Here is a 24,670-nt window from a genome sequence, read left to right as displayed (position 1 = left end):
TAAGCTATTTAACTTTTTGCTTTTGTATTTGCAAACCAACTCTTCCCATTCCCCCTGCCCCACCCCCCCATGGAGGCGATAAATTCTCTCATTCACATAGATAAAGAATATTTTAAATAAAAGTTATCATGAAAATTATAATTCTTTGGGTCTCTGGTGAGGAGTGAATATTCTAGCTTTGATCGTAAATGCCTGAAATTCATTGGTTAGTTCCTATGAGAGCATGTTCTTACAGGGTAATTAAGATTGCTGTAGGACTGTACAGTGACTTCGTACTTGTACTTTTAGGATGTAACGCCTCCTATAAAATATTAAGTAACCAGAAATTTTAAAAAATAGTATTTTTCGTTTCTTTTTTTTTTACATCTTTATTGGAGTATAATTGCTTTTTACATTGTTGTGTTAGTTGCTGCTGTATAACAAAGTGAATCAGCTATATGTATACATATATCCCCATATCCCTTCCCTCTTGAGTCTCCCTCCCACCCTCTCTCTCCCACCCTTCTAGGTAGACACAAGGTAACGAGCTGATCTCCCTGTGCTTTGCGGCTGCTTCCCACTAGCTATCTATTTTACATTTGGTAGTGCATATATGTCCATGCCACTCTCTCACTTCGTCCCAGCCTACCCTTCACTCTCCCCGTGTCCTCAAGTCCATTCTCTACGTCTGCATCTTTATTCCTGTCCTGCCCCTAGGTTCTTCAGAACCATTTTTTTTTTAGATTCCGTATATATATGTTAGCATACGGCATTTGTTTTTCTCTTTCTGACTTACTTCACTCTGTATGACAGACTCTAGATCTATTCACCTCACTACAAATAACTCAATTTCGTTTCTCAAAATATAGTATTTTTCTTGCCTCATGCTGTTCTGTCTTAAATGTTATCTACAACTTCTTCCTTTGCAAGTTTGTATACTTTGCCCATTTATCAGCTTTGATGAGACTTCCACAGAGGAAACTCCTCTGACCTTGCAGACTTGTGCAGTTTCCTTTAGTTTCCACTCTCAGGGTATCTGTTTCTCTCACTACTAGCATTTATGTTATCACAAGTATAGTATAATTGTTACCTCTGTAACTAGTTTATTACAGTGTTTCCCCTGGCACAGTACTATGCAACATTCATATAATTTTCTTGAGAAAATATAAAACCCATAGTAACAGCTAAAAGTTAAATAGTATTTAATCTTTAGTATTTATGTAACAGAATGTTAAAATAGGACACTTTGTTTCTTTTTGCAGCTGAAAAGTTTTAGAATTTTAGACAGGCATATCTGCATTCAGACTCTGCAACAGAGATGTTATTTATTGCACTAGATCTCAGTGTGTTGTTTTATCCAGTCATGGTAGGCTGTCACTAGAGTATACACTCCTGGCTTATCTGGCAGACCACACTGATACCCCCAGCTTACTATCCCCACGAGGAACCAGAGCTGCCGTTCGTCTTCTTGTACTAGTGGGCCACCAGAGTCCCCCTGAAAGAAACAGAGTGATTGATTATTTAAGTGTGAAAACAATGCGAAAGTATTAAGTTTACTTCTATGGCAGTAGAAGTCACATCCAGTATGACAATAAAGTTAGTCTGACATTTCCTGTTGAAATACTAAATACCAAGTCATGCGAAAATTAACAAAATCTTCCAAGTACACGTGTTGTTCCTTCAGCAACTGTGAGAAGATGAGAAGCATATTTTCCAGACTCCACCAGTCTGCTACCCATCCCAGGCTCACCTCCTTCAGGGGGCCATCCCTCACCTGCACCTTTCCTCCCCACTGTCACCACTTCCAGCTTTGGGCTAGATTAGTTTTTCATTGCCTGCATTCTCACATCCTGTGGGTACTTTCACAATAATGCTGCTTCATTATTTTGTACATGCACATTTGTGTGCCTGTTTGAACTTACTCCCACTGGATCAGCTCCCCTCGTTGTAGCAGCTGCACATCTCTGCAACTCTCATTGCATTTATGATACTTGTTCAGTGTCTGTTTTTCAGGCTCTACTGTAAGGTCCATAAGGGAAGGGGGGGGGCATACATATTCTGGACACTGCTATATGCTAAGCTTCTAGACCAAAGGAAATGCTAAGAAAATGTCTGTTGAATGAATAAGTTTTTAGAAATCTCACTTATCTTCCTATTCATAGCACAATGCATGGTGTTTGATACACAGTGTATCAAAAAGTATTCTTTTGGTGAATAATAGAAATTTATATGGCAATGAGTAAAACACTCCTTATGAAATATTTACCAGCAAATTATAATAGTAAGCCAACCAACTAAATATTTGTGCATGTAATAATCTATTTGGGGAGAAAAATTAGGATATCTTACCTGCTGTATAATGGGGTAAGTCTGTGGGTTCTGGAGTTAGCCTAGGTTTGAATCCTCTACTTACTAGCTATATGATTTTCAGTAAGCTACTTAATAGCCCTTTGTACCTCAGCTTCCTCATCTGTAAATAATATTTTTATGTGTTTAAATGAGTTTAACATGCGTAGCAATCTGAGCATAGCCTGGTAAATAGTACTAATAAAACTCAGCTGTTATTACCAAGTGTGCTTCTAGAATAGTTTGCTATTCATTTGACTGCTCTTAATAGTAGCTAGTTCTTCCATGCCTACTTAATTACTGGTTTAGATGGGGAGAAGGGTTAGTGTCTGAATTACCAGCTTGATGGCAAGCACTGCATGGAAGTGATTGGCATCTGCCTCCTTTAGATCTTGCACATGTGCTCCAGTTTACCAGTTCTCAGCACTCTCCCATCATTGTGTTTTTCTTCTACTTCTTCTATAGTAAGAGATTTCTTTGCATAATGTCTTACCAAGAGTGGGCAAGCAAATATTAAACTAAGTGGGACATGTAATTTTTCCTGTATCTGGGCAGCTTCACTGCCTGATTGGGCAGATATCTGAGCCTGTGGTCTTTCTTCTAGACCATAGACTTGCTGAGTTCAGGTGATACTGTGTAAGCACAGAGTCTGGCACATAAAAAGTAAATAATGCAATTAAAAAAATGAATAAACAAAAACAAATAGGATCTCATAAGCTCTTATGTAAAGTGCTATTTTTTTGAGGCATAAACTCTATGCATTATATATAGTATTTCAGCTGAAAATCAGTGAGGCCCAGAGTGGAACACACAGGAAAGTTTCATGGTGAGTTATGGCCTGAACTGAGCTTGGAGGAAGAGCAGAATCTGTATATGCAGAAGGTAAAGTGTATCATGAGTAAAGCATGAATAAACACCCTTTTATATCTCATGTATATCCTTAAGTCAGTTCTAATTAATGCTCTTAGTAGATCTGAAATTATCGTGTAGAGGTTTGTTGCTTATTTGATTGGTGAATTCTTTGTAAAACTACTATGAAAGTTGAGAATTTGTTCTTACAGGGCTAACAATAGAAAAGAAGAAAATGGGAAGGGGAACAAGAAGCATTCCCTACCATCAAGACATCTCCACTTAAAGTGAATAAAAACCAGTGGGTAATTAACAGTGTCTTGAAAATTGATAAACAATTCCCCTCCACCCCCACACAGCTTGTAGTTAAGAAAAATGTTTCATTTTGGGGAAAGTGCTCATGGATTGGGGTCTTTGCCAAAACTATGTAAGAACTACTACTTATCCTCTTTTTCAAGAATGTAAGCACTAAATATAAAAGTCAGCAATGTTTGAGGAAAGAATAGACCTCATTTTTCTGCTTATGATTCAGTCAGGAAAGCAGTAGCAGATTCATCAAGAAAACAGATTGATTTTTCTTAATTCCAAAAATGTAATTTTGGACACTAAGTAGTTGTTGCTTTTACTATATGGGGTTGGGTTTCAGACATAGGAATAAAATCTATTAAAAAATATAACCACATCAGTTGTTTAGATAGTTTAATTACAAATTTAGTATTAAAATCTTATTCTAAGAGAAAAACAAATACCGTATGCTAACGCATATATATGGAATCTAAAAAAAAAAAAAAAAAAGGTACCGGTGAACCTAGTTGCAGGGTAGGAATAAAGAGGTAGGCATAGACAATGGACTTGATGACATGGGGTGGGAGGGTGAAGCTGGGCCGAAGTGAGAGTAGCATCGACATATGTATACTACCAGATGTAAAATAGTTGGCTGGTGGGAAGCAGCAGCATAGCACAGGGAGATTGGCTCGGTGCTTTGCGATGACCTAGAAGGGTGGAATAGGGAAGATGGGAGGGAGGCTCAAGAGGGAAGGGATATGGGGACACGTGTGTGCATATGGCTGATTTGCTTTGTTGTGCAACAGAAACTAACACGGTATTGTGAAGCAATTATACTACGGTAAAGATCTATGAAAAATAAATAGCAACATACCTTCCAAAAAAAAATCTTATTCTAATTACATTAGAGTAAGAATTCATATTTATTGTTAGTGTTTTTATATTTGGTTGAAAATTACAAAGTAGATCTAAATAGTTTTTTTTTTTTCCTTCATTAGTGCTGTTTTACAATTGTGGGAGCTATGGTGACTCAAGTAACTAAGATCTTTGTATAAATTTTTTATCTTCAAGGTGCTGATATTCAGGTGTTATTTATATTTTTAAAATCAATTATCTACAACTCTTAGATGAGTGATTTATTTAAGTCTTCATAGTAGAAGGTTGAGATGAAAGTTATTGATGTCAGTTATCATGGTCTAGGTTGACAACAACAGTAGAAATAGCTGAGATAGCTGAGATTTCTTTCTTGCTTAGTGCGCACCTGACATATTTAATCTCCATCTAATCTTTAGTGGCACCTAAAAAGTTAGATACTATTCTTATCCCGATTTTATAGATAAAAGCATTGGTAATAGAGGTTAAGGAATTTAAACCCGGGTCTGTCTGGTTCTTGAGCTTGATAGTTAACCACTTTGCAACTTGGCTTCTCAGAATCAGTGTTTCATGATAGATCAACTTCATATAAGAATCTGTAAAATCTAGACAATACATTTTTAGAGGATCAGGGCTGTGTATTATAATGATACCTCTATGTCTATCACAATATGACATGCTAGTAAGTGCTTATAAACTTGGCTGATAACGTGAATAACATTGTCTTGAACTTACCTGGCATGCATCCGCTCCACCTTGAGATAGTCCAGCACATAGCATTCCAGGCAAGATGGCTCCATTATAACTAGATGGTGCATTACATACATTATTACTTATTATATTGACCCGTGCTTGTTGTAGATCTGAAACTGTGCTGCCTGTTAAGTATAAAAGCAGAATGAAAATGGACTTCAGGGTAGATAAATTAATGATTCTATGGTGAATATAGGAAGGAATAATTGTACTCCAAACATTATCTCTTATTCAGCAAAGAAGGCTATTGAAAATGTACTAGTAGCTTTTTCTCAGCAAAGATTTCCATAGTAGAGATGGATTACCCCTTTACATAGATCTGTGTTTTTCTTTTTTTGCTTTAGGTTTGTGATACAGTGCCCCTTAGACCTTAAGAGGGGGAAAAAATCTGCTTACTTAAAATTGACTAGTAGATTTTGAAATATCCACTGATTAACTTTGAATTAGAAAATTACATATTGATTAACCTTTAATATAGTAACAAAAGAGAAACAAATCTTGTTTCATGGCTAAAGAATGAATTTATTTTATATTGATATTCCTTCAATATGGCACTGCCGTTTTTGTGATTGGCACAAATTTTATTTACTACATCAGATTACTTTGGGCCATGAAAACACAATGAAATATTTTCTAGGACAATTCAGCCTTTGTTTTGTTTCTTGGAGACATGATCTACAACATAGTTAGAAACCCATGGATATTGTTAATGCTATCCTTTCACTCTCTAGCTGATACTCATTTTCCCCTTGGCTATATTTACTCTTTCATGTCACCCTTATTTCTTTTTCTCATTTTATTTGCTTCATAAATAAGTGTGAACAATACTTATGTACACACAGAGTTTCTTGGTCTGAAGGCAGGATTTCTTTCAGTTCAGAATACCTTAAAACCCTTAGAGAATACCTATCTAAATCCTCTTATAAATTTTTAAAATTTTCTTTATAGGGGAGCCATTCAAGTCTGTAGAGTCTCTGGATCATGGAAGAACTCATGTTTCTGTATCACTTGCTTTTACATTTTCCTACTACTGTGTGTGAGAATTCTGTATAGTTTCTAGGGACATTGCTTTGATTTGCTGAAGGAACTCTAGTTAGATCTTAGGATGACCAGACTGTAGGATGGTTCTGTCCATAGAACCTACCCTTCAGGTGTTCCTTAATGAAAAAAAAAAAAGCGTACTAGCAAGTACCAGGAGATATTGCTGCTGTTTTTGTTTTATTTTTCCTGAGATACTCACCGGTGTATTTTTGAGATCCCCATCCTGTTACATAAGCAGTGGAACCAGGTGGAATATTCTGGCTAGCCTCTGGGAGGCACACCGTATGGATATTTCTGGTAAAGGTGACTTCTTTATCAAGTTGTAAAAGTGCAATATCATTTTCATGAGTTTCAGGTCTATAATTGTTATGGATTAAAATAGTCCTTACTCCTCTTCTCTCTTTAGGAAATGTTGTGGAGATACCAAAAGTGACAGTCCATTGACGAGTATCAGAGTGGCTAAAAATATGAAAACATGTCATTTGAATAGAGAACTTATGAGAATTTCAAATATTTGGTTTTTGTGTTTGTCCCCTCCACCCCCAATCTAGGAAGTATTTGACTAACATTTCTTTGTGATCTATTTCTGTAATTCTTTACTGGCACAATGAGTGATCATTTGTCTAAAGAACATAGAAATATTTTAGAAAACATATCTTGGGGTGATGAACATCCTGGTGTTCCGTTATTCCAATAAGGATATACTGATACTTTGATGAACACTAGTATAACACAAAACTTTTCTTTGATTTCTCCCTTTTCTACATCCTTCCATTCAAGCAACTAAGGAGTCTGAAATAATGTTCACTTTAGTTTTAACTCTTTCCTTCCAACTGTTATTTTTTTCCTTTCCTTTAGCCAGAAGTTCCATTTAAATACTAGTGATGGTAAGGGGCTCCTTGTCTTATTAATTGATGAATGATTTTTCTGTACTAAGTGTGATGCTTCTTGAAGATTTTGGGGTGTGTGTGTGTTTGTATGTATTCATACACACACACAGAGAGAGAGAGAGAGAGAGCACGCATGAGAGGGGGAGAGAGAGAGAGAAAGAGAGTGCACTAATATAAAAAAAATAAGGCATTATCGTGCTGACCTAGGAATAGGGACTTTTTAGCCAAACTCCCAAAATACAAACCATACAGTTAAGAATGGATGAATTTCATGAGATCAAAATTAAGTGTATCATATATAGAGAACAAACTAATGGTTACTAGGGGGAGAGAAAGGGGGTAAGGGCAAGATAGGTATAGGGGATTAAGAGGTACAAACTATTATATATAAAATAAATAAGCTACAAGGATATGGTACAATGCAGGGAATATAGCCAACATTTTATAATAAATGCAGTATAACCTTTAAAAATTGTGAATTACTATACTGTACACCTATAATATATAATATTGTGTATCAACTATACTTCAATAAAAAGTATGTAGCATAAAAAAGAAAATTAAAAGACATAAAAATCTGAAAACAAAATTAACTGTACCATAGACATATTTATCAGATGAATGAGAAAAGACTTGCAATGTTTAATATCTAAAATTTTTGTAGAATATACAGAAGTCTGTAAACCAGCAATAAATGGAGGGAAAAACCATTATACAATGAGCAAAAAATATTAATAGGCATTTCATGGGAGAAGCCCAAACAGCCAGTAGACATATGAAAAGATACTCAAACTCACTAATAAGCAGAGAAATGGAAATTATAACAATAATGAGCATCTAATGTATATTCATAAGAATGACAAAAAATTGAAAAAGAATAGTATTGTGTTGGTGAGAAAGAAGTTCGAACTCTTTTGCATTACATGTGAAGATGTAAAATTCTGGAAAGCATTGTAGTGTATTTAACACACTGTATATATACTTCTGGGTATGTATGTCAGAGAAATTCTTGAAGGTTTATAGAGAGGCACATATGAAGGCATGAGAGAAAGTGTATATGTGCTGCTCTTTGTGGCAGTGGGAAGTTGGAGCAACCTAGCTGGATGAAGGGATATGGTGGATGCAGTGGTGGACCAGATTAAAATTCCCAGGATTGAGCAAAAACAGTAAGGAAATATGAGGCTTATACACAATGCTACTCATATAATTTAAACACACACACACACACACACCCCAAAGGTTTTGCAGGTAATTGCATATTTAAAGACATATGTCAAATATTTGTGTGAGGCCTTTGGGGGGCAGGGAAGGTAGTAGAAGTGGAATACAGGTGTGACAGGAGAAAAATAAAAGGAGAGAAAGGTCTTGTACAAACTGATGAAAATAAGGATCTATGAATTGGAAGGTTGATTAATGCAACATGCTTTTAAGGTTGAATAAAAGCAAAATGTAACCAAATAATTTGAGGGTTTTGTGGAGTTTAGATAGTGGAGTTATACGGAAAATAGAAATTATATATCCAGGAGATACTTTCATGAGGTACAGTAGCTTGCAAAAGAGTAAATGCTAGTTAAAAATTCTAAAGAAAAAATATTTGACAACAAGAAAATACATGAATTTTTTATATTAAACTTCTTTTGCCTCAGGGTCTTTATTGTGAAGATTTTAAAAGATACTCTTCTTTCTTTCTTCCCTGTCTGCCTCCCTCCCTCCCTCCCTTCCTTTCCTTTCTTTCAGCAAATGAATAAGAGCATGGTTTTGGAACCAGTTGAATTTAGATTTGAATCTTGGCTGTGTCGCATATTGGCAGTGTTATTCAGGGCAAGTTATCTAATATTGCTAATGATCAATTTTTTATGCATAAAATGTGATTGATTGATACCCTCTAACACAGATGTAAGTATTAATTGAGACAACTAAGGTATACCAAGATGGGTAGGTAACTGTGGTCTTACCTTCTGAAGCAGTGAGCTGCTGTCAGGATCCACTTCTTACTGATCAAGACACCTCCGCAGTGGTGAACACCACTCCACTGTAAACTGACTTGCCATGGCCAGTCTCCTTCCTTAGCTTTAGTGCCTCCTATGATTCTCTCGGCAGACAATGTTATTAGGTCTGGACGGACCCCACATTCTAATGGGAAAAGGGAATTAATGTGCTGAGAAGATCATGATTCTTACACTTGGCAGATGCTTTAAGAATTTCATCATCATTTATGACTTTTATGTCTCTTATGTATTCTTTCCCAGGACATGCTAGGCTTTCCAAAAGCATGATCAATATGTTATATTTTTAGAGTACTTATGTGACTGTTGCCTATAGACTGCATTTTAGAGAACATTGCTGAACTTAATTGGCATGGAGGTTTCAAATTCCGGAGCAGCTTCAGAGTTCTTTGGAATTCCTCATGAGTGGGGGTTAAGATAGGTCAGTGCTGGAGGCACCAGTTCAGGCCACAGGTTCTCTGGGAAATTTCCATCTTCTCAGTAGCCTTGCTACTCAAAGTGTGGTCTGTGGATCTGCAGCACAGGCCTCCCCTAGGACCTTGTTAGAAATGTTGGCTCTGTGTAGAAACAACCTAAGTGTCTGTCAGTAGATAAGTGGATCAAGAAATAGTGGTATATATGTGCACATAAGCATGCACACAAGCATGGACACACACACAGGAATGTTATTCAGCCTTAAAAAAGAAGGAAATCCTGTCACTTGCAACAACATGGATGAAACTGTAGGGTATTGTGCTAAGGGAATTTGCCAGACAAAGACAAATACTGCATGGTATCACCTATATGTGGAAATTAAAGTTGAACTCCTAGAAACAGTAGAAAGTGGTGGCCAGCGGGTTGGAGAAATAGGGAGAGTTTGGTAAAAGGGTGTAAACTTTTTTTACAGCTGTAAGATGAATAAGGTCGGAGAATCTAATGTATAACATAGTGACTATAGTTGACAACAGTGTATTGTATAATAGAAATTTGCTGAGAGAGTAGCAAATTTGCTGAGTTCTCACTAAAAAGAAAAAAGGGAGGGAGGTGATAAATACATGAGGTGATGAATGTGTTAATTAGCTGGATGAGGGGAATCTTTTCATAATGTATACATGTATCAAATCATGACATTGTACACTTTAAATATCTTGTAATTTTATTTGTCAGTTGTCCCACAGTAAAGATGAACAACAATGACAAAAAAAAATTGTTGACTCTCAGACCCACATCAGGGAACAAATCAAAAGCTGCGTTTTTTTTCCCTCCAACTTTATTAAGGAATAATTGACAAATATTGATACAATGTATATATATTTAAAGTATATAGTGCGATGATTTGATATACATATACATTGTAGAATGATTACCAAGTTCAAGATAATTAACACATCTAACACCTCACATAGTTCTCTTTTTTGTGTGTGTGTGTAAGTGTGATGAGAATACTTAGGATCTACTCTCAGCAACTTTCAAGTGTACAATACCATATTACTAACTATAGTCACCAAGCTGGGCATTAGGTTCTCAGAACTTATTAGAAGCTGCATTTTAACAAGTGATTCATGTGCACAGTGAAGTTGGAGGGAAACTGCTCTCATCATGAAGACTCTATAGTGGTAATTCAGTTCATTGTGGACAGTTCAGTCCACATCCATAACTGACTCTATCTTACCAAATGTGCCCTCGAAAAGGAGTTACTTTAGGTCCACAGAATATTCTCGAGGATAACTGAAGGTTTCTAAGTATCTAGATGAGGTTTATTTAAACATTTTAAGAGAGCCCATGACTCTCCAATGGTCAAAGCTGAAACGGGCTGGAGTGGGCTGGATCACTCAACTCCTCTTAACTCCCACTCCCATGGTTTATTTCCTCTTGTTTAGTCTATTACTGAGAAATTAGAGGTAAATCACCACCAACAGTTTCTATTGCTGGACCAGCTCTGAAGTAGTGACATTGCTTCAATAGGACACCATCCAAAGGCATTTTTTCTAACAGATCTCCCAGATAGAGGAGGACTAGACTTCCGTTAAGAATATACATGGAATATAGGTTCCTTTGCTACATTCTCCAACCAAATTCTCTAGTAAATTATTTAAGCACATTTTAATGAAAAAGAAGCATGAATTAAATATATAATGAAGTTGAAAAACACCCACAGAGGAAACATTAACTTATAACATCACTTAAGTATGGGAGATAGGCCAGCCATCAAGATATATTGAACTAATTTCTAACTACCTTTTATTAGCCAGAGAAGTAAACTGCTGTTTTCTAGGGGCTATATTTCTGCTATCCTAGCCTGAGAGTATACATAAGGACATTGGAAAGCAGTGACTTTTCTAATATGTTGTAGACATAAAACTGATATTGCTTTTTGTAATTTTTTTATTATACTTTATGATTAACTTAAATCCACAACAAAGCAAGCTATTCTGGTGGTTAGGAGAAGGCATATAAATGATGCAACTAAACATAATTTACAAGTCTACTGAAATGCTGCCATGGAACCAGGGCAGGAAAAACTTCCCAAAGCTGCCAAGAAAACCTTAATGAGACCAAACTTTTATGGAGTGGTGGAATGGCATTGCTACTTCTTCCTTCTAAAAGGAGGGGAAAACTTAAACATCACTTCATAGGCCAACAGAATCAGCAATATCTTATCTCAACAACAACCCACATGAATGAACTAAGAATAAAGATACCATCTCAATAGATACTGCCTTGGCAAAGACTACAAATCACTTGAACATTTACTCTTTTTATTTTGGTAAACCACATTTACAAAGTAATTTAAAAGCTTACCTTGAGTTAAAATATATTCTGTATCCACGACACTTATTGCTGGTGTTAAAAAGAGAGAGAGAGTAAGATCAATACAAAAAGGACTGTATCCATTTGACCTTAATTTCTTAACGTGTAGTCCTCAGACAACCATAATCAGAATCATTTAGAGGACTGCTAAAATACAGACTCCTTGGCTACATCGCAGACCTGCTGAAAGAATCTGAGTCATGGCCTTCAGAAAACTGTTTATAATATTCCCTCAATTTATTGTTTGCACACTAAAGTTTGTGCTTTAATTTCTCATCAAACGCTTAAAAGACACTTAAAATTTATTTAAAAGATATTTCTGCTCTCAAGTCACTCAGTTTACTTGGGAAAACAGAAGCATAATCATGGAGATACAATGTAGTAAATGCTATAAGAGAAGTTAATTTTTCATTTTTTTCTAATATATATGTATGTACATATAACTATATCTGTATTGCTTTACTGATACTATTTGTAGTACTGCAGGTATAACAAAATATAGGGGGTCTTCCATCACATAATTTATAGGTAGAAATTGATCAAGAAATCATTGAAATAAATTTAAATGCGAATTAGAGAGGATAAAGGAGAGAGTTACTAATGATTCTGGTTCATAGATGTTATCATGATGAAAATAACATTTGAGTTGTATTTTGAATACCTAAAAGGAGTTTTTCAGGCAGGCAAGAAGTGAAAAGGCATTCCAGATGAGAAATATAGTGGGCACAAATGCATGGAGGTGTAAGATGTTTGTGGAACAATAAAGTCAGTAGAGCTAATACAAGTGTTGCATGTAGGGAAGTGGTGGGAGAGCACAGAAAGGAAAATATGTTGGTACCAGATAGTGACAGTTTGTATATTCCAGTTTAATGTCTGCTTATAGAACAGTTTTCTCTGCATGTCCTACAGCCATCTCAAACTCAATGTCACCAAATTTTACTCCAAATTTGCTACATATATTTTCTCCTTTAGTAAATGACACCATTTCCACCAATAGCTAGAAATCTGAAATGGTCTCTGACTCCTCCTTTCTCATCATTTCCCACATCTTATTGCTTTCCAGATTTTGTACCTTCTAGCCTCTAACCATCCTTTGCATTAGCACCGTCTTCCCCCTCCCTTTGGCTACTACTTTAGTTCATGCTTTCATCATTTGACTCCTATTCCCTGCCTCCACTTTTGCCCTTTTTAATGCATCCACCTCTACTTTACCAGACTGACATTTCTAAAAATGTAGATCATATCAGAGTATATTCTTCTCTGCTTGAAATCTTTTAATGAGAAATCAGCTTCTTATTTCCTATAAGATAAATCTAAACCTCTCAGACAGGTGTTCATGTTCTCTAAAGTCAACTTAAACAAACTTTTTTGCTGCCAGAAGTTTCACAGGGCTTGGACATCACACCTGCTTTGTAAGTGTTAGAGGAGGCAAAACATCCTTTTGGAGAAAGGAAATAAAAAGAGCTGACCATTCCTTTTCATTCTTTGAGCAAAAAGACTTTATTTCAATACTGGCTCCCCTACATGCTGTCTGTATGCCCTGGGCAATTATCTATCTTTTCTGAGTGGGGACAATAGAAGGATCTATAACATGTGGTTGTTGTGAGGATTAAACAAACTGTAATGCATGAGCATCAGCCAGTCAGGAAGGACACAGCCACCTATGGAGCTGGATCAGTGTCTTGGAGGTCCTTGCTGTGCTAAGCATTAATGCTGTAGTTGCAAGGGGAGGAGCTGGGAGTCCAAGGTAGGGATGGGAGAATTTGGAGGGGTTGGGGAGGCACCTTTGTAGGGCTGGTGCAGTGGTTATTTACCAACAGATAGGAAAGAATTTCAATATTTTAACAACTAGTAAAACTATAACAGGTATTTGCTGATTAACTACCAGTCCAATGTGGGAACCACCAAAATCCCTTAATTGTGAGCTTATTATGAGGGGAATCATGGTTTCTTAAGCTAGCAGTGCATGACAAAGTTGAAGGAGTGTCCTTAAATTCTATGCATATATTAAGTAATTCCTTTTTTTTAAAGTCATGCAAAAATATTAATGGAGTACTTATTATGTGCTAGACACTGGGCAGTAGAAGGACAGTAGGATGAACAAAGCAGACTGGTCCTTGCCTTTAGAAAACTTACAGAGTAGGATGAAGACACAGAAATAATATTGTAGTTTCAATTGTGATAAACGCTGTAAAGGAAAATGAAGGTGTGTATGACAGAGGTAAATAATTTAGTACTGGAAGTTAGAAAAGACTTACATTAGAAAGAAATGATTCAGATGATACTTGACAGATGCAAGGGGGTGATATAACCTGTGTTATAAGAAACTGGAATAATGTATGCAAAGGCCCTGAGGCAAGAAGGAGAGAATTTTTGCAAACAGAGAAAGTGAAGGTGTGGCCAGATTGTGGTGAATGAGGAAGAGAATGGTATAATAAATGGCTAGAGGGGTAAGTATGAACCAGATCATACAGTGCTTTAGATGAGATCACCATATCATTTATTGTCCAAACCAGAAGACGTAAAGACTAATATTAATAATGGTTCTTGGACAATTGGCATGAACCCAGGACTGTCCTGGGTAAACCAGGAAATATGGTATTCTTCTTACATGTGGTGTTTATGTTTTGTTTTTATTTTTGTTTTGTTTTGTGGGAAGCCATGGGAGGCTTTTAAGCAAGATTGTATTTATATTTTAAAATATTTCCTTGATCAGTATGTGGACAACACATTGGAAAGGGCCAAGAAAGTATAGAAGCAGAGTAGCTTGGAGGCTAGTGCTGTAGTTCAAGTAAGAAATGATGTTGGCTTAGACCAGAGTGATAGCAATAGGGATGAAAAACAATGGAAATAGATTCCATTCTAGGCAGAAGTAGAGAGGATTTTCAGAGAGGAGGTAGGGATATTGTTAAATCTTCTAATTTCCTTCTTAATTCTACAAGTATTTACCAGACACCTTCCAATTGCATGCTCTTTTCTCAGGGAGATAGATCCTTAATTAAATTGTTCTCTGACCTCGAACAGCTATTTACCATTCTTATAACATACCTACAAATTGGACATCTGACAGCAACATCCCTTACAAGGAGGGTTGAGAGGGAAAAATAATAAAGAATTTTTAGCAAATAAAACTTACTACATGAATGCTAAATGATTCTTTAAAACTTTAGAATATTTTATATTGGAGAGCTATATATTATAGTTAGCTTCATAATACATTGTTTTCATAAAGTTTAATTCCAAGGGAAAAAAGTCAGTCTCTCATTAAATCGAAACATGAATTAGAACTGGTAGAGAGATATATTGAAATGAAATGGCTAAAAAAAATGATACTTGCGTGTTAACTCAGTTGAAGGGTTCATTGCCAAGTTTCCAGAGTTAATCAGCATTTGGCGTAAAACAGACTCAATTCTGCTTTTCACTGATGGTCCATTGTTATTCCTGGTGAATTTAAATTTCATGACAATATCTGCTATCACATCATTACCACTTTGCCTGAAAAACCATAAAGATATTTTTAAAAATGTATAATTATGATAATTTTCTGTCGTTCTCTTTATATACTCTTCTTGATTAAGCATTAAAAACATTACTTAAGAAATTTAACGTTAGAACAGATTCACATAACAGTGTTTCTGTATGTAATGATATATCACAATGCTATCCCACAAACACTAGATTTCAGTGCATAGTACACTGTACCCACCATTCAGGATAGCTTGTTTTAAAGTCAGAATGCCAGAGTTTGAACACCAGCTCTGCCATTTACTGTTGGACTTTAGGTAAGTTTTTTGTTTCTTAATCTTTCTGTACCTGTATCCTCACATTAAAATGGGTTATTATGAAGATTATATGAATTAACATATGTAAGACTTTTGGGAAGAGTACATAGCATACAGTAAGTACGCTGTAAGTATTAGCTATGGTTAGACTTCACAAATCTTCAAGAAACCCCACTCATCTCATTAAACAAACTTATAAAGGGATGAACTTCCAAGTTTATGTGACTTAAAAGCTCAAGTTAATTTTCTGGTACCTACACCCCTTTATCTGGCTACAAAAGCAAATTTTAACTTCTGTAGTCATACGTTAAGATTTTTATCTCTGTTTCGATTAACTGTTGATACTTCTCACAAGAACCTTGATAATTTGGCTAAAGGTTATAATTCTCTAAAATCGAGATAATATCCATTTCCTCCCATGTAAATTACCATGTAAATCACTTCCTCCACCTAATTTTGGCGCTCTCCTTTTCTGAAAATGAATGTGCATTAGGCACATTTGGTTTTGATGCTCTCCTACTCACTCTAGGCTGCCTCCTCTCATCTCAATTGCTGATTTTGCCATAATATTCATCCCAGATATTAATTTAGTATTTACTAGGTAAATACTAAATAAGCATCTTTTTTGTGCTGGGCCTTATTCTTAGTTTCAGAAATTAGCTATAACCAAGTTTCACAGTTGCCATTCTCATGAATAGGGCACTTTAGATGAAGAAGCAGACACTGAATAAATAATTACATCTTACATTTCTAGCAACATGAAAACCTAAATAATTTTTAAATGCTTTTCATATAAAACAACCAGAAATGCTAGCTAAAATATAATAAATTCTATTTGAAATGCAAAGTTGGGCTCCTGTGAAAATAAGGGAAATCTTAGAAGACTAAAAATAAAGAAGAATATGAATATTACATGTTAAGCATTAGAATTCCAATAGTTTTGTGTTTCAGCATTAATAGATACTGGAGATGAGGTCTTGAGCTAGTACAAAATAGGGAGATGGACAGGAGGTTTCAGAATAAGGCTAGGTTTCTCAAAGAACTAGGCATTCAGTGAAAGCATAGATTAGAAAGAAGAACTACTCACATCATAAAAGAAAAAGAAGTTTAGTTGTCTCAGAGGTCCCGGTCTGGATGGAAAAAAGGTTCTCCTGAGAATTCATAATCATGAATCTGACTTCCTGAAAGTTTTGGATTTACATTAATACCACCTGCATGGTCCCAGACACTTTAAGAAATTAACCAAAAAATGGTCCATGTGATGCCAATCCTCCTAGAGTATCTGATAGAAGCAAATGCTTTGGAGGTATGTATGTTAAATCCAGACTGCATAGGATCCCAATTACAAAGTGGGATTAAAGATAAGCATACAACCTCAATGGTAAACAATACATCATGAGCTAAAATCAGAATAAGAAGAGCATCCTCAAAAAGTCCACATAATAAAATTAACAGATATTCAGGTAAGTAAATTTGAAATGACTAATGACATAAAAGGGGAATTATAAATATAAGAAAAGTATAGTACTTTTTCAAAACAGGTAAACATAGTCAAACATACTTTTTAATTGAAATGAAAACTTGATGGATGAATTACACAGAATAGTAGACAAAGCTGAAGAGAAACTGGTTAACTGAAAGAGATGAAGAAATCACACAGAATGTAACATAGATAAAGGTATGAAAAAGATCAAATAGAGGCTAAGAGACAGGAGACATCTCAAAGTTTACCTAGTGAAATGCTAAAGAGCACAGAAAAATAAAGGAGCAGCAGTATTACAAGAGATAATGAGAATTATCCGGAATTAATAAAGACACGAAGCCTCAGATCGAGATGAGTCTGAAGCATACTCAGTAAAACAAAACACACACACAGATACATCATAATAAAACTCTGAACTCCAAAGGCAAATGGAAGATTTTCAAACAATAGAGAAAAAACTAGCTACCAAAGAAAGTTTTGACTGAAGGACAATTGCTTAATAGCAGCGATAAAAGGCAGTATATAATTGTATCTTCAAAATACTGAGAGAAAATTGCTATCAACTTGGAATTTTATATCCACACTAAAGTATTATTCAAGAATGAGGCTAAAATAAGGACCTTTCATGCATCACAACAAAAACAAAACTAAACAAATGTGTAGTTTATTGTTCCTGTACTCTTGTTAAAGAATTTATGAAGGAAGTACTTCAGTAAGAAGGAAATTGAACCCAGAAGAAGGGTGTTTGTTAGGTACAGGAAGACATAGGAAACAAAGGAAATGGTAAACTGGTAATCTAAAAAGACATTGATGGGGGCGGAGTCAAGATGGCGTACCAGGAGGACGTGGAATTCGCTTGTACAACTGGGCACCTACCAGGCACTGGTGGGGGACTGTGGACACCTAATGGGACAGTAGGAACCCTCAGGGACTGGGTAGGACGTGGGGCCTGGGGGGAGTGAAGGGGGAGGAGAAGTGGAGGCGGGATGGTACTGGCACTCCTGAGGGGTGGCTGGGGAAGGGGAAGGGATCCTACGCCTGAAGGGAGAAATTGGGGAACCATTGGGAGGGCAGAGGATCGAAAGGGAGCATGGCTAGGTTTCCCCTGCCCACTTGGGCCCCCAGGAACCTGCTGAGATCCCAAGCCTGATCCTCTGCCCACTGAGGCCCCCTTTAGCCATGTGGTCCTGAGGGAGTGGGAGGGAGGGAAGGGAGAGCAAAAGTAAAGGCCAGACCTATGGGACTGGAACCCCTGAGAGGTGGCTGGGGGAGGAGAGGAGTTCCTACACCCAGCAGGACCCACCCATGGTTAGGGGTCCAGCGGTGACGGGGGAGACCCTGGGGGAGATGGTAGGGGAGGGGTGCGAAGGAACAGAAGGGAACACAGCCAGTGCTTTCCCTGTCTGCTTAGCAGCTGGGGAGCCTGTTGGGCTCCTGGGCCTAATCCTCTGCCCTTGGAGCCTCCCTCCTGCTGCGCAGAGCCCAAGCCCTGCTCCTACACCCCCACCCAGGGCCCCACCTCTACACTTGGAGACCCCCTCTGAGACCCCCTCCAAACGCACTGGGCCTAAACCCCACCCACACACCCTCACCCAGGGGCCTACCTCTAAACTCCGGAACCCCACACTCTGGCGGCCCTCCTTTCCATGTGCTGCTTCTTCCCTTCCACACAGGTCCTAAGCAGAGACCCACTGTGCCCCCATGCTTGAATTTTGCCCTGCCTAGGCCCCGCCCCCAGGACTTTTTCCAGCTACGTGGGTCCTGAGCCTAGGCCCTGCCCCACACACAAACATCACCCCCGCCACCCACCTAGGTCCTGCCCCACACTGAACCACGCCCCTGCCTAAGTTCCACCCCACCTAAACTCCGCCCCCATAGCCAAGGCTTTTTTCTGTTTTTTTTTTTCTTTTTTCCTCTTTTAGATTGGGGTTTTGTTTTACCTTGTTGATTCATTGTTGTTGATTCTTTCATATTTTTATTTTTCCTAATAAATCTTTTATTTTTCAAACTTTATCTTATTCTTTATACTTTGTTATTGTTCTCTCCTTCTGGCTTGCTTCCCCCGCCCACTTTTTGTTTCCTTTTTTCTGTTTTGGTCTTATTTTACCTTGTTGCAGTTGTTTCCATTATAGTTTTATTTTTCCTAATATATTTTTTATCTTTCTAATTTTATTTTGTTTTTTATTCTTTGATATTGTACTGCTCCTTTTTTTCTTTTTTCTCACTCTTTTTTTTTTTTTTTTTTTTTTTTTACTGTGCCACAAAGCTTGTGGGAACTTGGTTCCCAGGCCAGAGGTCAGGCCCAAGCTCCTATGGTGGTAGCTCCGAGTCAAAACCGCTGGACTAACAGAGAACCTCAGACCACAGGGAATATTAATCGGAGTGAGATCTCCCAGAGTTCCTCATCTCAGCACCAAGACCCAGCTGTATCCAACTGCCTGCAAACTCCAGTGCTGGAGGTCTGAGGCCAAACAACTAGAAAAACAGGAAAACAGCACCACCCATCAAAAAAAAAAAAAAAAAAGAAATGACAAAAAAATATGTTACAGATGAAAGAGCAAGGTAAAAACCTGTAGAACAAATAAATGAAGATGAAATAGGCAACCTACCTGAAAAAGAATTCAGAGTAATGATAGTAAAGATGATCCAAAATCTTGGAAACAGAATGGAGAAAATACAAGAAACATTTAATAAGGATCTAGAAGAACTAAGGGGCAAACAAGCAGTGATGAACAACACAATTTCTGAAATTAAAAATACTCTAGAAGGAATCAATAGCACAATAACTGAAGCAGAAGAATGGATAAGTGACCTGGAAGATAAAATAGTGGAAATAACTGCTGCAGAGCAAAATAAAGAAAAAAAGAATAAAAAGAATTGAGGACAGTCTCAGAGACCTCTGGGACAACATTAAACACACTAACATTCAAATTATAGGAGTCGCAGAAGAAGAAGAAAAAAAGAAAGGGTCTGAGAAAATATTTGAAGAGGTTATAGACAAAAACTTCCCTAACATGGGAAAGGAAATAGTCAAGTCCAAGAAGTGCAGAGAGTCCCATACAGGATAAATCCAAGGAGAAACACCCTGAAACACATATTAATCAAACTTTCAAAAATTAAATACAAAGAAAAAATATTAAAAGCAGCAAGGGAAAAGCAACAAATAACATACAAGGGAATCCCCATAAGGTTAACAGCTGATCTTTCAGCAGAAACTCTGCAAGCCAAAAGGGAGTGGCGGGACATATTTAAAGTGATGAAAGGGAAAAACAACCAAGATTACTCTACCCAGAAAGGAATCATTCAGATCCGACAGAGAAATTAAAACCTTTACAGGCAAGCAAAAGCTAAGAGAATTCAGCACCACCAAACCAGCTTTACAACAAATGCTGAAGGAACTTCTCTAGGCAGGAAACACAAGAGAAGGAAGAGACCTTCAAAAACACACCCAAAACAATTAAGAAAATGGTAATAGGAACATACATATCGATAATTACCTTAAAAGCAAAAGGCTTAAATGCTCCGGCCAAAAGACGTAGACTGGCTGAATGGATACAAAAACAAGACCTGTATATATGCTGTCTACAAGAGACACACTTAACCTACGGACACACACACACTGAGTGTGAGGGGATGGAAAAAGATATTACATGCAAATGGAAATGAAAGGAAAGCTGGAGTAGCAATTCTCATATCAGACAAAATACACTTTAAAATAAAGACTATTATAAGAGACAAAGAAGAACACTACATAATGATCAAGGGATCAATCCAAGAAGAAGATATAACAATTGTAAATATTTATGCACCTAACATAGGAGCACCTCAGTACATAAGGTAAATGATAACAGCCATAAAAGGGGAAATTGACAGTAATACAATCATAATAGGGAACTTTAACACCCAACTTTCACCAATGGAAAGATCATCCAAAATGAAAATAAATAAGGAAACACAAGCTTTAAATGATACATTAAACAAGATGGGCTTAATTGACATTTAGAGGACATTCCATCCAAAAACAACAGAATACACATTTTTCTCAAGTGCTCATGGAACATTCTCCAGGATAGATCATATCTTGGGTCACAAATCAAGCCTTGGTCAATTTAAGAAAATTGAAATCGTATCAAGTATCTTTTCCGACCACAACGCTATGAGACTAGATATCAATTACAGGAAAAAAACTGTAAAAAAATGCAAACACATGGAGGCTAAACAATACGCTACTAAATAACCTAGAGATCACTGAAGAAAGCAAAGAGGAAATCAAAAAATACCTAGAAACAAATGACAATGAAAACACGACTGCCCAAATCCTATGGGATGCAGCAAAGTAGTTCAAAGATAGAAGTTTATAGCAATACAGTCGTACCTCAAGAAACAAGAAACATCTCAAATAAACAACCTATCCTTACACCTAAAGCAATTAGAGAAAGAACAAAAAACCCCCAAAGTTAGCAGAAGGAAAGAAATCATAAAGATCAAATCAGAAAAAAATGAAAAAGAAATAAAGGAAATGATAGCAAAGATCAGTAAAACAAAAAGCTGGTTCTTTGAGAAGATAAAGACTATTGTTAAACCATTAGCCAGACTCATCAAGAAGAAAAGGGAGAAGACTCAAATCAACAGAATTAGAAATGAAAAAGGAGAAGTAACAACTGACACTGCAGAAATACAAAGGATCATGAGAGATTACTACAAGCAACTGTATGCTAATAAAATGGACAACCAGGAAGAAATGGACAAATTCTTAGAAAAGCACAACCTTCCAAGACTGAACCAGTTAGAAATAGAAAATATAAACAGACCAATCACAAGCACTGAAATTGAAACTCTGATTAAAAATCTTCCAACAAACAAAAGCCCAGGACCAGATGGCTTCACAGGCAAATTCTATGAAACATTTAGAGAAGAGCTAACACCTATCCTTCTCAAACTCTTCAAACTATAGCAGAGGTAGGAACACTCCCAAACTCATTCTATGAGGCCACCATCACCCTGATACCAAAACCAGAAAGATGTCACAAAAAAAGAAAATTCCAGGCCAGTATCTCTGATGAACATTATATGCAAAAATCCTCAACAAAATACTAGCAAACAGAATCCAACAGCACATTAAATGGATCATATACCATGATCAAGTGGGGTTTATCCCGGGAATGCAAGGGTTCTTCAATATATGCAAATCAATCAATGTGATACGCCATATTAACACATTGAAGGATATAAACCATATGATAATCTCAATAGATGCAGATAAAGCTTTTGGCAAAATTCAACACCTATTTATGATAAAAACTCTCCAGAAAGTGGGCATAGAGGGAACTTACCTCAACATAATAAAGGCCATATATGACAACCCACAACCAACATCATCCTCAATGGTGAAAAACTGCAACCATTTCCAGTAAGATCAGGAACAAGACAAGGTTGCCCACTCTCACCACTATTATTCAACATAGTTTTGGAAGTTTTAGCCACAGCAATCAGAGAAGAAAAAGAAAAGGAATCCAAATCAGAAAAGAAGTAAAATTGTCACTGTTTGCAGATGACGTGATACTATACATAGAGAATCCTAAAGATGCTACCAGAAAACTACTAGAGATAATCAATGAATTTGGTAGAGTAGCAGGATACAAAAGTAATGCACAGAAATCTCTTGCATTCCTATACACTAATGATGAAATATCTGAAATAGAAATTAAGGAAACACTCCCATTTACCATTGCAACAAAAAGAATAAAATATCTAGGAATAAACCTACCCAAGGAGACAAAAGATCTGTATGCAGAAAACTGTAAGACACTGATGAAAGAAGGATGATACAAACAGATGGAGAGATATACCATGTTCTTGGATTGGAAGAATCAACATTGTGAAAATGACTATACTACCCAAAGCAATCTACAGATTCAATGCAATTCCTATCAAACTACCAATGGCATTCTTCACAGAACAAGAACAAAAAATTTCACAATTTGTATGGAAACACAAAAGACCCTGAATAGCCAAAGCAATCTTTGGAAAGAAAAATGGAGCTGGAGGAATGAGTCTCCTGGACTTCATACTATACTACAAAGCTACAGTAATCAATCATACAATACTACAGTATGGTACTGGAACAAAAACAGAAATATAGATGAGTGGAGCAGGATAGAAAGTCCAGAGATAAACCCATGCATATATGGTCACCTTATTTTGATAAAGGAGGCAAAAATATGCAATGGAGAAAAGACAGCCTCTTCAATAAGGTTTGCTGGGAAAACTGGACAGCTACATGTAAAGGAATGAAATTAGAACACTTCCTAACACCATACACAAAAATAAACTCAAAATGGATTAAAGACCTAAATGTAAGGCCAGACTCTATTAAACTCTTAGAGGAAAACATAGGCAGAACACTCTTTGACATAAATCACAGCAAGATCCTTTTTGACCCCCCTCCTAGAGAAATGGAAATAAAAACAAAAGTAAAAAGTGGGATCTAATGAAACTTTAAAGCTTTTGCACAGCAAAGGAAACCATAAAGGAGATGAAAAGACAACCCTCAGAATGGGAGAAGATATTTGAAAATGAAGCAACTGACAGAGGATTAATCTCCAAAATATACAAGCAGCTCATGCAGCTCAATGTCAGAAAAACAGACAACCCAATCCAAAAATGGGCAGAAGACCTAAATAGACATTTCTCCAAAGAAGATACATAGATTACCAACAAAGACATGAAAAGATGCTCAACATCACTAATCATTAGATAAATGCAAATCAAAACTACAGTGAGGTATCACCTCACACTGGTCAGAATGGCATCATCAAAAAGTTTATAAACAATAAATGGTGGAGAGGGTGTGGAGAAAAGGGAACACTCTTGCTCTGTTGGTGATAATGTAAATTGATACAGCCACTGTGGAGAACAGTATGGAAGTTCCTTAAAAAAGTAAAAATAGAACTACCATGTGACCCAGTAATCCCACTACTGGGCATACACCCTGAGAAAACCATAATTCAAAAAGAGTCATGTACCACAGTGTTCATTGCAACACTACTTACAATAGCCAGGACATGGAAGCAACCTAAGTGTCTATCGACAGATGAATGGATAAAGAAGATGTGGCACATATGTACAATGGAATATTACTCTGCCATAAAAAGAAACAAAATTGGGTTATTTGTAGTGAGGTGGATGGACCCAGTCTGTCATACAGAGTGAAGTAAGTCAGAAAGAGGAAAACAAATACCGTATGCTAACACATATATATGGAATCTAAAAAAAAAACCCACAGAGGTTCTGAAGAACCTACAGGCAGGACAGGAATAAAGACACAGACATACAGAATGGACTTGAGGACATGGGGAGGGGGAAGGGTAAGCTGGGACAAAGTGCGAGAGTAACATTGACCTATATACGCTACCAAATGTAAAATAGCTAGTGGGAAGCAGCTGCATAGCACAGGGAGATCAGCTTTGTGCTTTGTGACCATCTAGAGGGGTGGGATAGGGAGGGTGGGAGGGAGACGCAAGAAGGAGGAGATATGGGGATATATGTATGCCTATAGCTGATTCACTTTGTTATGCAGCAGAAACTAACACA

At 36.9% G+C, this 24,670-nt stretch overlaps 1 protein-coding gene across 1 annotated transcript in view; it reads right to left on the bottom strand.

Moving 5' to 3' along the window:
• Nucleotides 1-748: 748 nt before the first annotated feature.
• TMPRSS11D (transmembrane serine protease 11D) overlaps nt 749-24,670 on the bottom strand; it is a 70,567-nt gene continuing 46,645 nt past the window's right edge. The window contains exons 5-10 of the mRNA XM_036852037.1: nt 15,150-15,307; nt 11,804-11,842; nt 8,972-9,149; nt 6,326-6,585; nt 5,068-5,210; nt 749-1,474 (exon numbers count right to left, since the gene is read on the bottom strand). Of these exons, the coding sequence (XP_036707932.1) occupies nt 1,313-1,474; nt 5,068-5,210; nt 6,326-6,585; nt 8,972-9,149; nt 11,804-11,842; nt 15,150-15,307 (940 nt within the window). The 3' untranslated portion in view covers nt 749-1,312. The remainder of the gene's footprint in view (nt 1,475-5,067; nt 5,211-6,325; nt 6,586-8,971; nt 9,150-11,803; nt 11,843-15,149; nt 15,308-24,670) is intronic.

This window comes from Balaenoptera musculus, chromosome 5 (genome assembly GCF_009873245.2).
Source record: "Balaenoptera musculus isolate JJ_BM4_2016_0621 chromosome 5, mBalMus1.pri.v3, whole genome shotgun sequence".
In the NCBI taxonomy this organism is placed as follows: Eukaryota; Metazoa; Chordata; class Mammalia; order Artiodactyla; family Balaenopteridae; genus Balaenoptera; species Balaenoptera musculus.
Note: the sequence above shows the minus strand (reverse complement) of the source record. Positions and strands in the feature narration are given on the sequence as shown.